Source organism: Euprymna scolopes, chromosome 20, assembly GCF_053919585.1.
Source record: "Euprymna scolopes isolate OS-2025 chromosome 20, ASM5391958v1, whole genome shotgun sequence".
Classification (NCBI taxonomy): Eukaryota; Metazoa; Mollusca; class Cephalopoda; order Sepiida; family Sepiolidae; genus Euprymna; species Euprymna scolopes.
Window position 1 is genome coordinate 1,429,100 of NC_136501.1, and position 13,462 is coordinate 1,442,561.

General features: G+C 33.1%; 1 protein-coding gene across 1 annotated transcript in view; it reads left to right on the forward strand.

The window, feature by feature from the left end:
* Window positions 1-1,024: 1,024 nt before the first annotated feature.
* LOC145241287 (calcipressin-2-like) overlaps window positions 1,025-13,462 on the forward strand; it is a 179,249-nt gene continuing 166,811 nt past the window's right edge. Inside the window, exon 1 of the mRNA XM_080104035.1 lies at window positions 1,025-1,590. Within this exon, the coding sequence (XP_079960161.1) occupies window positions 1,264-1,590 (327 nt within the window). The 5' untranslated portion in view covers window positions 1,025-1,263. The remainder of the gene's footprint in view (window positions 1,591-13,462) is intronic.

Below are 13,462 nucleotides of genomic sequence, written 5' to 3' on the forward strand. Positions count from 1 at the left end.
GGCAAATGGCGGATATAAATTCGCTTATAATTTGGGGGTGGGTGGGTTGTAAATTGAAAGGTAATATGCGGCAATATATTTATAAGTTTCTACTGTTATGATATATGGAGTATGATCATAAGGGGGCGGTCGGAGATTAGGGTGGCAATGACTATGAGTGCGTATAACTTGATTTAAAAGGTTAAGTATACCTATTGATGTCGAAGTGGAGGAATAAGGAAACCATTACTACTTATGAGAGTGGTAAAAATATACCAAATAATAGTAGGGTAATTATAATAGTACGAAAGATAATAGTAATGAAAATTATAATAATAGTAGTAATAATAAAGCTAAAAATAAAATAGAAGTAAAATTGAAGATATAAAAATAAAGATGAAATAAAGACAAAATTAAAGGTAAACATTAAAGATAATATTACCAATAGTTGTGATAGAAATAAATTCAAAATTAATGTTAACAACAGTGAAAATGGAGATAATGGTAGCAGTTATTTATTTAGAATTCAATAAAGCTTCCCCCAACATTCTATAATTCCTCTTAATTTCTTTCGTCCCTAATGAACCTTACACTAGACGCTGCATCTTCCCCATGCTACCTAGCACTTTCTCTACTCTTCTGATGAGAAGTATTAGGCTTCAAAATGCCCTGGCATAAAGAGTCCCTTCTATCCCCCAAATTTTGCCTGTATTCCATTATTAAATAAATAATGATCCATTCTATATCTACATATATATAGTTTTGTGTCTTCATTTCATACTCGTGTTGTCCTATTATATATATATATATATATATATATATATATATATATATATATATAAACTACTTGATTAATTTACGTGGTTGTTGGAATAGGATATTTTTGTTCCATGACGGCTACGTATATTATACAGATTTTCTTTTGTATTTTTTTTTTTTTTTTTTTTTTATTTAATTAGGTAGATCTCTGGATAGAACCACATTTTAGAAAATTTAATATAATTAATCAGGAAAAGCGAACGAGAGTTATCTCCCTTGCAGTGTCGAAATCTTACAAGAATTAAAAAAAAAAAAGCGCATAACAACATTTGCGCGATTTCAGTTGCGCACAGCACAGATCAGCTGGTGGCACGGTTTTCAATAATAGCGATACTCCTAGAACCTAAAAAACGAGGAGGAAGAAGAATTTACAGAAAGAACCATTAACCAAATAACAAAAACGACTGAGCACTTAAGAAAAGGGCAGCTGCGAAGAAGTGGTGGAGTCCGCCAGATCAAAACGCTATGTGCATAAAAAGCAGCGATCAAGCCAGAAACTCGCGCAACATGGCCGACGAGGACGTAACCGAGGAATCTGGAAACGGCGACAATTTTCACCAGCAACAAAGCGGACCGAACACTTCTTCCTGGACCCTTAATTCTAACAATGGCACCAACACCACTACTGGTAACATCCAGATAGATAACCTACCTTCGCCGACAGGAAATGGAGGAGGAAGTTACCTTGAGGAAGAAGTCGGTCTCGAGGATGGAGATGGAGTTGTGTCCCTGCCGAAAGCCTTGATTGTCACCGGAGTTGACAGCGCCATCTTCGAGGACGTAGACGCCAAGGTAGATATCGAATCATTTCTTTTTTCATGATTGTTTTTCTTATTTGGTGCTTATATAGATCGATCCCCATGGCTGCCAGGTGAAATCCGGTAACCTGTTAAAATAATGAAAATGATTCTTAAAACGAAACGAATACTTAGTGATTTATTTTTACATTGTTTATTTTTTGTAATTGATGCTATTTTTTTTTCTTTCTTTTTTTTTTTTTTACATTTTGGCGCTTCTACACTATTGGTACGAAATTTCGGAAATCATGAAACTGAATTTCACATGAAAACAATGGTATTTACGTATTCCTTGTATTTTTAAGATGATTATATCCAAAGATTACGCAAATCGATAAGGTAGAAAATCATTTATTAAAGAAAATAAAAAAATAGAATTTGATGAAAATGACCGTAAGACATAGTTATAAAGGGAGGTAATTTTTCGTTTTGATTTAAACAAGATGGCGGCATTTTTTCACCTGCTAACACGATTAAAGTTGTTTTTAATAATTGATTAAAATTCAGGTAATTTCGACTGCATAATTTGGAAGCTACCATTGTAACTTATTAGGGTGCCCTGAAATAATAACGTTATTATTTAATAAGCAGTTCTTAACTTGGGGAGGGTGTTTTGTAACTATTCTATACTTTAACCTTAAAATTGAATAAAAAAAAACATATCATAAAACTTTAACTAAACTTGGAAATACGATTTAAAAAATAGTGCGGACTGCGGAGCAGCAGCACCCTTATTAGAATTAACAATAACAAATCAGTTGAAACCATTGTTTTTTAATCTGAAAACTCTATTTATCGACTACAAAATCTCGTCCCAATAGTGTAGAAGCGCCAAAATTTTATATTCATAGTTTTGTATTTTTGGCAGAATTTTGATAAAAGCAAACCTTTAACAAACAATTAAAGCTAAAATTTGGATTGGGCTAAAAAAAAAAAAAGTAAAATAAAATAAAAATAAATAAATAAAAAATACAAAAAAAAACGAGAAATTTTTACTTACTTTTCACCTTAACAACCACAAATATGCGCTTGCGCGTAGAACAATGGTCACCACTTATAACATAAGGAATTACGTTGCTTAATATCCGGCAAATTATTTGTTTGCAGAAAATGTAAATGCGCTGTTCATTTTCGGCATATCGGGAAACCTGAAAACGTCGTCATTTTAAATGTTGTTGTTAAGGTGAAAAGTAAAAATTTACCGAAAAATCTTCAGGATGGCGACGCAAGACAGTCCCTTTTTGCTTACTCATAAAATTTGATTTTCTGGTACTCATGAACTGCATGAGTACCAGAAAAGAAATAACGTTATTGCACTGCATGAGTCATGCAAATAACGTTATTTAGAAAGCCATTCTTAACATGGCGAGAGGAGGGTGTTTTATAATTATTCTGTACTTTGACCTAACAATTTAATTAAAAAAAAAAAATATCGTAAAACTTAAATACTATTTTTTTTTTTAAATAGCACGGAAACATAAGTGCATAAGCACCGATTTTCTTGGTTAAAAATACAACTACTTGATGAACTTATGATTTTTGGAATATGATATTTTTGTTGAAGTTGTAAATAAAGGGAAATAGGCAAGATGGCGGGATACGATCGATCTCGGTAAAATTTGATTTACCTCTAAAAAAAAAACTTGATCAAATTAAGTGAAACATTTTTTATGAGGACTTATAGATACGTGCAATATTTTTTCTTTTTCAATATCTCGATTCAACGGCGGACCGACCTAAACGAGCTTTCCCACCTGCCGTAATATTAATTCCTTTTTACGTTTTCTTTTTTTTTTTTTTTCTGTGGATTATCGTCAATAACAAACTTAACTTTCATATTAGCAGGGGAAAAATTATTTTTAAAGTTTATTTAATGGCTTTTAACGTGGAGGATTACGTTTCAATTATAACAAACTTTGTGGGCAATCAACACAACTCTCCCTATTAAGGTTTCACGTGTCCGCTATGGTGTAAAATTAAATAATTTGGTACTGATGCAGAGAGTGATCCGTGCTGAAATAATGTTATTATTTAAAAAGCCATTCTTAACATGGGGAAGGTACTGTTTTGTACCTATTCTGTGCTTTAACCTTGAAATTGAATTAAACAAACCCATAAAACTTTAATTAAACGTGAAAATACGATTTAAAAAATGGCGCGGATCACTCTCTGCATTAGCATCAATAATTCAAATGTTTTTATAAAAAATAAAAGATGCTTTTTTGACACCGCGCTACTTTTAAAGTTTTTTTTTTTTTTTTTTCAAGTTAAATTCAGACATTATAATTGAAAAGTGATCCCTTATGTTAAAAGTCATTAAATAAACTTTTTAAAGTTTTTCTGCTAAATTAAGTCTGTTATCGATGGCGTACACGAGTGAGGCCGATGCCCCCAAAGCGAAATACGCATCGGCTCCGATGTTGGACGCAGCGCGTTTCAGGGAGCGTGGATTATTTTATTTTTTTTTTTTTGCTGGATATTTCTTTGGAAAATATTAAGAATTACTCTGCCCTCGAAAATTCCTTTAAAATTACCAGTCGGATAGGTTTTCGGGGTTGCTGAAAACGAAAATAACGTTTAAAATTACGGCAAACGAGTAGCTTCCAAGATATGAAGAAATGTTACTTTTAAAAAAGTGGGGGATAACTTTTCTATACTTTTTTACGTAAAATGAGCACCCACTTTGTGGCCACGATTTTTTTCGGGGGGAGGGGGGATTCTTTCCACCCTCGGAAAATCCTTTACAATTACCACTAACGTTTAAAATTTCAAGATATGAAGAAATGACTGCCGATTTGGTGTTCGTTCGTTTTTTGGAGGGGGGGATATTCAATTATAGAACTTGTGGTAATCTCCAAAAATACCGTTAGGGCTTACAACATGGCCGCCAGAAGAGTCACGTGATCCGGTTGATCCAAAACATGAATCGCCGTATTACGAAACCGGAAAACGCAAATTTAAAGCAAACTTTGACAAACAAGCATAATAATTAAGTACAAAAACAGTTTTTCAATATCATAATAATAAATAATTTATTTAGAACGGTCATTTAATTTTTTGTTGAGAAACAATCACAGTTTGTTTGTTTTTTAAATGTTTACAAAATGTCTACGAACGTGCGTAGACATTTTGTAAACATTGTTTTTAAAAAATAAAAAATAATACTTCTATTATGTTTTAAACGACTGTAATAGTTTATTTTGGAAGTATATTTCATAAAGAAAATTGACAACCCACTTTAAAAACAGAAATTACGAGTTTTATATATTTTATTCGCAGTTTTTTGTTGGGGGTGTCAAAAATTCCGCCTAAAATTCTGATACACCTAGTCGACCACTTGTTTGTTCTGAATAAAATACTTTTTATAAACACTGTTTTAACTAAAAACAACCTAAGATTGTTTCTCAAAGTTTGCCTATTTTTATAACAACATTATATCAACAAAAAATTAAATACAAACAAATTGTGATTGTTTGTTAAAGTTTGCCTTCAAGGCTGCATTTTCCATTTGCACGATTCATGTTTTGGATCAACCGGATCACGTGACTCTTCTGGCGGCCATGTTGTAAGCCCTAACGGTATTTTTGGAGATTACCGAACTTGTATAGTTTTTTAATAGGTGCTTAAGCGTTTTAACGTAAGTAACGCGCCCTTTCCTGTTCCCTGCAGCCTCTCTCCCACAGAAGAGACGTTGCGAGCCTGTCTTTGTTTTATCGTTATTTCCATGGCAAGTGCTCGTCTGAGCTCCAATCTCTCGTCCCCCTCGCCAATCTTTCACGTAAAACACCCGTCTAGCTGAAACTACTGTCATTAATTTCCCTCACTCTTTATCTATGCTTAAATCCAAACGTAGATTCAATGAGCAGAGCTTCTTTCTTAGAAGTGCATGAGTGCACGACTGTGGAACTCTCTTCCGTTTGCCTGTTTCCCACCTAACTACAACTTGGATGTCCAACATAAACAAATTCCTGACTAACCGCCCCCTTAAGACACTTTATCAAATCTCCAATACTAACGATTACTACGATACTATCCCATTGATTACTGTATACGCAATAACCCTTATCCCCGAGTGGCTTCCGGGCCTTGATAAGTGGTGACCTCCATGTAAAAAAAAAAAAAATTCTGTTTACATTTGGTGGGAGGTCTATGCTGAATACAAGAATCGCATTGAAATTTTGCAGAAATAATTAGTTATCGAGATATATTGTATTCTTTGGCGGGCATCTTTTTTACGCGCGTGTAGTGTCAGTCATAGATGAGTAGATTTGTTTATGGCGCACGCACGTAAAAAAGATGGTCGCCAAAGAATACAATGCATAATACAACTTTTTATATCTCGATAACTAATTATTTCTGAAAAATGTCATCGCCGAAAACCTTTAAAAGTCGTCATTTAAAAGAAAATTGTGGAGGTGCACCTAATCTAAAAAATACCGATAACTCAGTTTAAAGCACCGACACTCCCTCCCCATCTTTATTACTAGCTTTTCTTCCTAACAAGGCTGAATTTGTGAGGCGGTGGAACAGCGGCTGCGGCCGCCATAACACCCCCGCCCCTCCACCGCCTCCTACCAAATGTAAACAGAATTTTTTCGTTGTCGTCATTTAAAAGAAAATTGTGGAGGTGGACCTAATCTAAAAATTTACCGAGTTATCTCCCCGTGATGTTTCTAAAATCCTAACAAAAATTTTAAAAATTCCAAGATTTCTGCCTTCAACGTGCTGTCATAAAAACGTGTTTTTCCGCTGTAAAAAAAAAAAAAAAATCAAATTAAGTGAAATTTTTTTCTGGAAATCTTCAGTTCAAAACGGATACGTACAATATAATCTTTTTCGATATTTTCATTTTTTTTATGTTTTGATTAAACTGTACAAGTACCTTCTTTTTTTTTTTTATTCATGATCCATGCTGAAATAAAAACGCTATTTAGAAAGCCATTCTTAACATGGGGACGGGAAGCTGTTATATACCTATTCTATACTTTCACCTAACAATTTAATAAAAACAGATATCGTAAAACTTTAATTGAACTTGAAAATACTATTACAAACTAGTGAATAAACATTTGATTATATAGACTCTCTCTGTTTCGAAGCTTATAATCAATAAGAAAATGTAATTTCAAACACTAATTTTTTTTTTTCAATAAAATGAGCAAAGACCAAATTTTTAAATAATGAAAAGTTTAATCGAAAAAAATACAATATTTTTTTTTCATAGGTTTTCTTTAAAAGATTTCACAAAATTCCACAAATTTTAACTTAATCCAAATTTAATAAATATATATAAATGCCAAAAATCACTTACCTATAAAAAAAAAAATAAGCAATGGGTGCTTCCATTCTTCATTTATAAGAATTGTCAATATTTATATTTTATATTCCATGTACTTTTTAAATAAAAGGATTTTTTAAAGCAAGGTTCCAAGAAAATCATATTTTCGCAACTCGTTATCCACCATTAGCCAATGCAGTGTTTCAAGTTGTCAAATATGAAGGCCTCAAAGGGACATAAATTATTTCCAAAACATAAAACAACACATTAGACCAAATACATTTCAAAAGTAATCGCGATAGTAACTATATGAAGAAACGAACATTTATCTCCCCTTATCTCCTCTTTGTAATTAATTAGATATTTGAAGTCAATAAAGTTTGTGTATAGGGGTTACTGTACGTAAAAAATGATCACATTTCACTCATCAGTTTTCGACGATTAAATGCAATTCACTTGACGAATTTTCAATTTTTTTTTTTCTTCTACCAAAGAAATACGAGTTTTTGATTTAATATATTTTATTTCTTCTTCATGGAGTGAATTTTTTTTTTTTTTTTGTTAAATATCTAAAAAAAAAAACATCGAATGAAATAGAAAAAATTGGCGTAATTGTACGAAATCTTTTGGACAAGATAAGGTTTCACTTAAAAAAAAAAATCAACATGTTTTTTTTTGTTTTTTTTTAAAAGGTTCAAAACTTTGGACTTTACAGGTAAATTTGCAAATAACTATTCTTTTTTTGTTTTAAAGTAGCTTATTTTATTTATTGATCTTTTATCTTCAATTTGTGATATATACATTTGAGGTGAGAAAATTAATTATTTTCATTTTAATAGATATTTCAAAATGGGGGAGGAGGCGTGAATTAAAAAAAAAAGTTTGTCTAGAATATTATTCGGTTTATTGGAAAGAGCATAAAATTTCACATTGAACCTGAAAATATTGTAAAAATTGAACCTATAGAAAATTTTTTATAGATTTTTAATGTTTAAAAATTGAAAAAAATCTAACTCGTAAAATTCAATTGATTTCATTATGTAGAAAAAATGGCTGCATGAACGCGCGCAGGCACTTTGTAAACACTGTCTTTTAAAAAATAAAAAAATAATATTTCTATTATTTTTTTAAACAACTTTAATAGTTTATTTTGGAAGTATATATTTTTTTAATTGATCCCACCCCATTTTGAAACGTCTATTAAAAACTAAATTAATTTTCTCACCTAAGGTTTATACATCACAAATTGAAGATAAAAGATCAATAAATAAAATAATCTACTTTAAAACAAAAGAATAGTTATGTGCAAATTTACTTGTGAATTCAAAAGTTTAAAATCTTAAAACTCCTATTCTGATAATATTGTTCAGTAAATATTGGACTCTTACATCATTTTTTTCTATTTCATTTAATGTTGTTTTATTTTAGATATTTAAAAAAAAAATCATTCCATATAAGAGAAATAAAATATTTTAAATCAAAAACTCATTTCTTTAAGAGAATAAAAAAAACATGGAACATTTGCTGAGGGGGTTGTTTATAAAAATAAACTTACTTATGAGTGAATGTGATCATTTTTCAAGTATTGTTACCCATATTTACTAACTTTTGTTGACAGCAAACACATGTCAGAAATAGAAAGGGGAGATTAATTATGGCGGTTTTAGGCCACCATATTTGCCAACTCGAAGAAAGGGAGAAAAACCCGCTCTGTGACCATCTGATATGAGAATTTAAAATGGCGGTATTTTTTAATCCTTGCTTAAAAAATTCGTTTATTTAAAAAGTACATAGAATATAAAATATAAACATAGACAAATTCTTATGAGTGAAGAATGGAAGTACCCATTGATTAGTATGTTTATAGGTAAGTGATTTTTAATTTATATATATTTATTATATTCAGAGTAAGTTAAAATTCGCTGAATTTCTTAATCTTTTTTAAAGAAAACCGATTTAAAAAAAATTGCATATTTTGCTATTAAAATATATTCTTTGCTCCCTTTTATTGAAAAAAAAAAAATTAGGGTTTAAATTACATTTTTCAAGTAGTTTCGAAAGATAGTCTAATAATTCACATTTTTATCACTCATTTTTAATGGCGACATCTGACACTGCTAGTCAGCCACTTAAATGTTTATTTTATTTTATTTTTTAGTTTTGTGATAACATCAGAAGTGTAAAAATATATATATAATATTTATTTAAAGAAATATAATTTTGTTTTGTTTCGTAATAACATGTGTTAAAATAAAAACAAAAAAAAGTTTATCTAAAAAAAAATGTAAAACAATTTTTTTTTGTTTCATGATAACATAAAAAAAAGTGTTAAAAGTAAACTATTTCTACAGGGTTCGTGTTTCGTTTCATGTTTAGTAACTTTCGTTCCGTGTTTACATCAACCGTATCCATATCCGCCGTCTTTCTCTTAGGAATGCAATTGTTGGAGATTGCCTATTAATAATAGGTTAACTGTCCTAAAATCTGTGAGCATTAGTTACGTTATGCGAAACTAATCCCCCTCTATAAATTCTAAAATATATTGGTATTTTCATCTTTCTTTCCACCTCAGCATTCATCGTTAAATTGACGAATTTTACAAAGTTCAGAAATACATTTACAATTAAAATACAAGAAAAAAAAACAAACAAAAAAAAAAAACAGAGGGACAAAAAAAGAAAGAAAAAAAAAAAACGTTTTAATAAAATTGCGGCTTTTTTTTTTTTTTTTTGGTCTCCCGACAAAATAAAAATTGGACCTAGTAATTCACTCTCGTTCTTCTGTTATTCGCACTTTTCCAATAACCACGCCTAGGATTAAAAAAAAAAAATTTGCACACACATTAGTCATGGTGAAATAAAATTTCCACTCGTGGAAGAGGACCCCCGCATGCCCGGCTTTTTTTCTCCCCCCGCCCAGCATCTTTTGACGGGATTTATATCAATTTATATGAAAATCTAAAAATAGAAGATAATGTCAATAATGAGGAAGGAAGGTGTGCGATAGATCAAGGGGGGGGGGAGGGAGGGGAGTGCTCGTTGATGATGTCAAGAAAAAAAATGAGTCATCGTCGGATTTGCACGACACGCAACAATCACAGGTGAATAAAATAAAAATCAGATGCTATGAATAATAATCTATGAGATCAACGATGACGATTGTATATTATTTTGAGCAGCTTTTAATCTCTGTATTAAAAACAAGCCAAGAAAACAAGATCACGTGTGTGAGTGTGTTTCTCGCCTATACGTAACTTTGAATTATTTATTGGTTTTTGTGCGTGTTAAGATATAGTCGGCGAATCTGTTTTTTTAATATATCATTTTAAGCAAAAACAATATTACGCACTCAATTGTCATGTCGAAAATAGTAATATATTAAAAATTACGAAAATTCATCGAGTAGAACTGATATTGTTTTTTTTTAAAAAAGTATCACTATAAACAACAAATATTGCAGCCATAAATAAGTAATCTAAAATATTCGTTTCGGAGTCATGCCCCCTGTGTGTAGACTCCTAATGTTTACTTTGTAACGTCTAAGAAAAATGCGATTTTACCCAATTTTCCGTAAAATTTACTTTTAACTATAACTAACAACGTACTTGATTTTTTTTCTAATTTTTGGATATATTACTATTTTCGGCATAATAATTAAGTAATATTGTTTTAAAACGACAAAAATATCTGTTGACTCTATCTTAACAAGCACCTTAATTTGTAGTACTTCGATAATCGAAATTGAAAAAAAAAACAAAAAAAACTATAAGGAAAAACTAAAACAAATTTCTAAAAACCCTATTTATTAATTGGGTTACAATTCTTCAGATGCTGCATTGCTGCAGCTGCACTGCTGAGTGCTGCAGTACTTCCATTTTTTGTTCTCTTTCGGTGGAGGAGAAATCCTTCACGATTGAGACAATTTTTATTTTTGTACCTTTTCTCCACGTTAAAAAACGACCCTGGTGTCTAACTCTGTCCCGTGGGGAGGCATTACTAAATAGGTACAATCAAGTTCCGTCTGTCTTTGTTTACAGTCTTCTTCAGTTGATATTTGTGCTTCATGATAAATTGAATGCCCTGAAAAAGTCATTTCTGATTAACGTTTACAAGTATAAATATATGCAAAGGAACTTTTTTTTTTTTCTTTTCAGAATAACAAAATATTTTAAAACTAGTAAACGTTAATCAGAAGTGGCTTTTTTCCAGGGCATTCATCGTGAATCCCAAATATCAGTTGACGAGCGCCGAGAGGAACTTGATTTTACCAATAAATTGTAAATATGAGTATATTTTGAATTCTTATTTTATCAAGCCCCCCCCCCCACCACGGGCAACATCAGATGAATACAATAAGACAAAATAAAATACAAAAAATAATTATCAGTCGATGACACTAGTTTGAGAGCTCGTAAATGTATCGCGGAAGAAAACACTCGTTTCTCGGTTAAATCCAAAGTTCAGGAAGCCCCCCCCCCTCAACTATTGATTTTTTTGTTAATGTCTGTCCAATGAATGAATTTGTTACTCGTTGAGTCGTTAAGAGCTGGAGTTGTAGTTTGTCATTGTAATAACCGTCGACATTATTTGGTTATGTCAAAAATTCACTACTCAAAATAAAAGACGTCGGAAGTGGACTCGGTTTACCTAAATATGGAACGGAAGTCACTAAACATGAAACGAATTAAGTTTTTTGATAATCCGAGAAGTGTTATAAAAAACTTTCATACATTATATATGACAAAATCCTGTGTTAAAACTTATATGAAAAACATGAATATATTATTTCCCAAAGACACCATTCATAGAAATGTAAATAATAAAAATTCCCATTAGTTTTTTTTTTTTTTTTTTTTTTTTTTTTTTTGTGATAACACAAGTGTTAAAAAAACAGCAAAAACTATATTTTTTATTGTTTCATGATTGGTGATGTTGTGGTTTTAAGTGTAAGTGCGATCAACCAACTTGAGAGGGGGGGCAAGTAACTTTTGGACGCCTGAGCGCAGTAGGAATGGCAGGAGTGGAAGGTGATAGAAATATCAGAACACAAAAACCAGAGGCTTGCTGCATCGAGGACGAGGATTTCCTGGCAAGGTTCGATGGTGAGAGGTGGACGGTGGAATGGAAATGGATCTCCGAACCATATGAACTATGAAACAAAGTAAGCTGCCACGAGAAAACACTGCAAGGAGAAATAAGAAAAGGATTCGAGGAAGAAGTGGAGAGGTGGATAAAGGAGGGAATTCTGAAACCGTGGACAGGGGAAGAAAAAGAGTGCTACCATTATTGGTGGTTGTTCAACCCACAAAGAATAAAGTTAGACCGGTACTGGATTTCAGAGAATTAAACAGATATGTAGCCTGCCACACTGAAAAGGGGATTGACGTATGCGAAGAAGTTATGAGGAAATGGAAGAGGATGGAGTGGACCACTAAGATTGTTGACCTGAAGTCAGCTTATCTCCAGATCCATGTAGATGAAAAACTCTGGAAACATCAATTGGTCCGGTACAAGGGGAAGTTGTATTGCCTGATGAGGTTAGGCTTTGGGCTGAGCTCAGCCCCCAAAATTATGACTGCCGTGCTGAAGACTGTGCTGAGTAAAGACTGTACAGTGGCTAAGGCCACTAGTTCGGTTCGTACATTGACGACATTCTCGTGGAGGAAGCAGAGGTTACAGCAGAGAAAGTGAGAGGCCATGTCGCGAGGTATGGGTTGACTGCAAAACCGGCGGTGTCCCTGGATGGAGGAGCGGCGTTGGGGTTGAAACTATGCCGAGATGGCAAAGGAAACCTCATCTTTAGACGAGGAAATGCAATACCTGAAATCGGAACCGACTTGACAAAACGAGAACTCTTCTTGGTCTGCGGGAGACTGATGGGACACTATCCAATCGCCGGCTGGCTCAGGATAGCGTGCAGCTTTATTAAATGACAAACGGGCACTGATGGCTGGGAGGGCCGTGTGACGAAGGAGGTCACGAACATGCTACAAGAAATCATTGCGAGAGTGACGAATGAAGACCCAGTAAAGGGGGAATGGTACGTCAGCGGCGGGGGTGATTTGGTGTGATGTCAGCAGTCTGGCATTGGGCGTCGTATTAGAGATGGGAGGCGTAACTGTGGAAGATGCGGCGTGGTTAAGGAAGAAAAACGACTATTCCCATATCAATGTAGCTGAACTGGAGGCTGCTATGAAAGGAATCAATCTGGCCCTGAAGTGGGGATTGAAAACGATTGAAATCAAATCCGATTCGGCAACGGTAGTTTCATGGATCAAGTCAGCAGTGACTGGCGATAAGAGAGTTAGGACCAGAGGTGCTGCAGAAATGCTGATCAAGCGCAGGCTTGGAGCACTTGCAGATTTGATAGCGGAATTCCAGTTGAAGGTATCTGTAGTGCTGATTCCATCAGAAAAGAACAAGGCGGATTCGATGACTCGGGTAAAGAAGGCCAGGCTGCAAGAGAGAAAGGAGGTTTCCTCAGTATGCTGTGCAGGAGAGAAAGTTAAAAAGTTACATGAAATGCACCACTTTGGTCAAGAACGGACGTTATTCCTTGCAAGAGAACTTTACCCGGAAACCACCGAGAA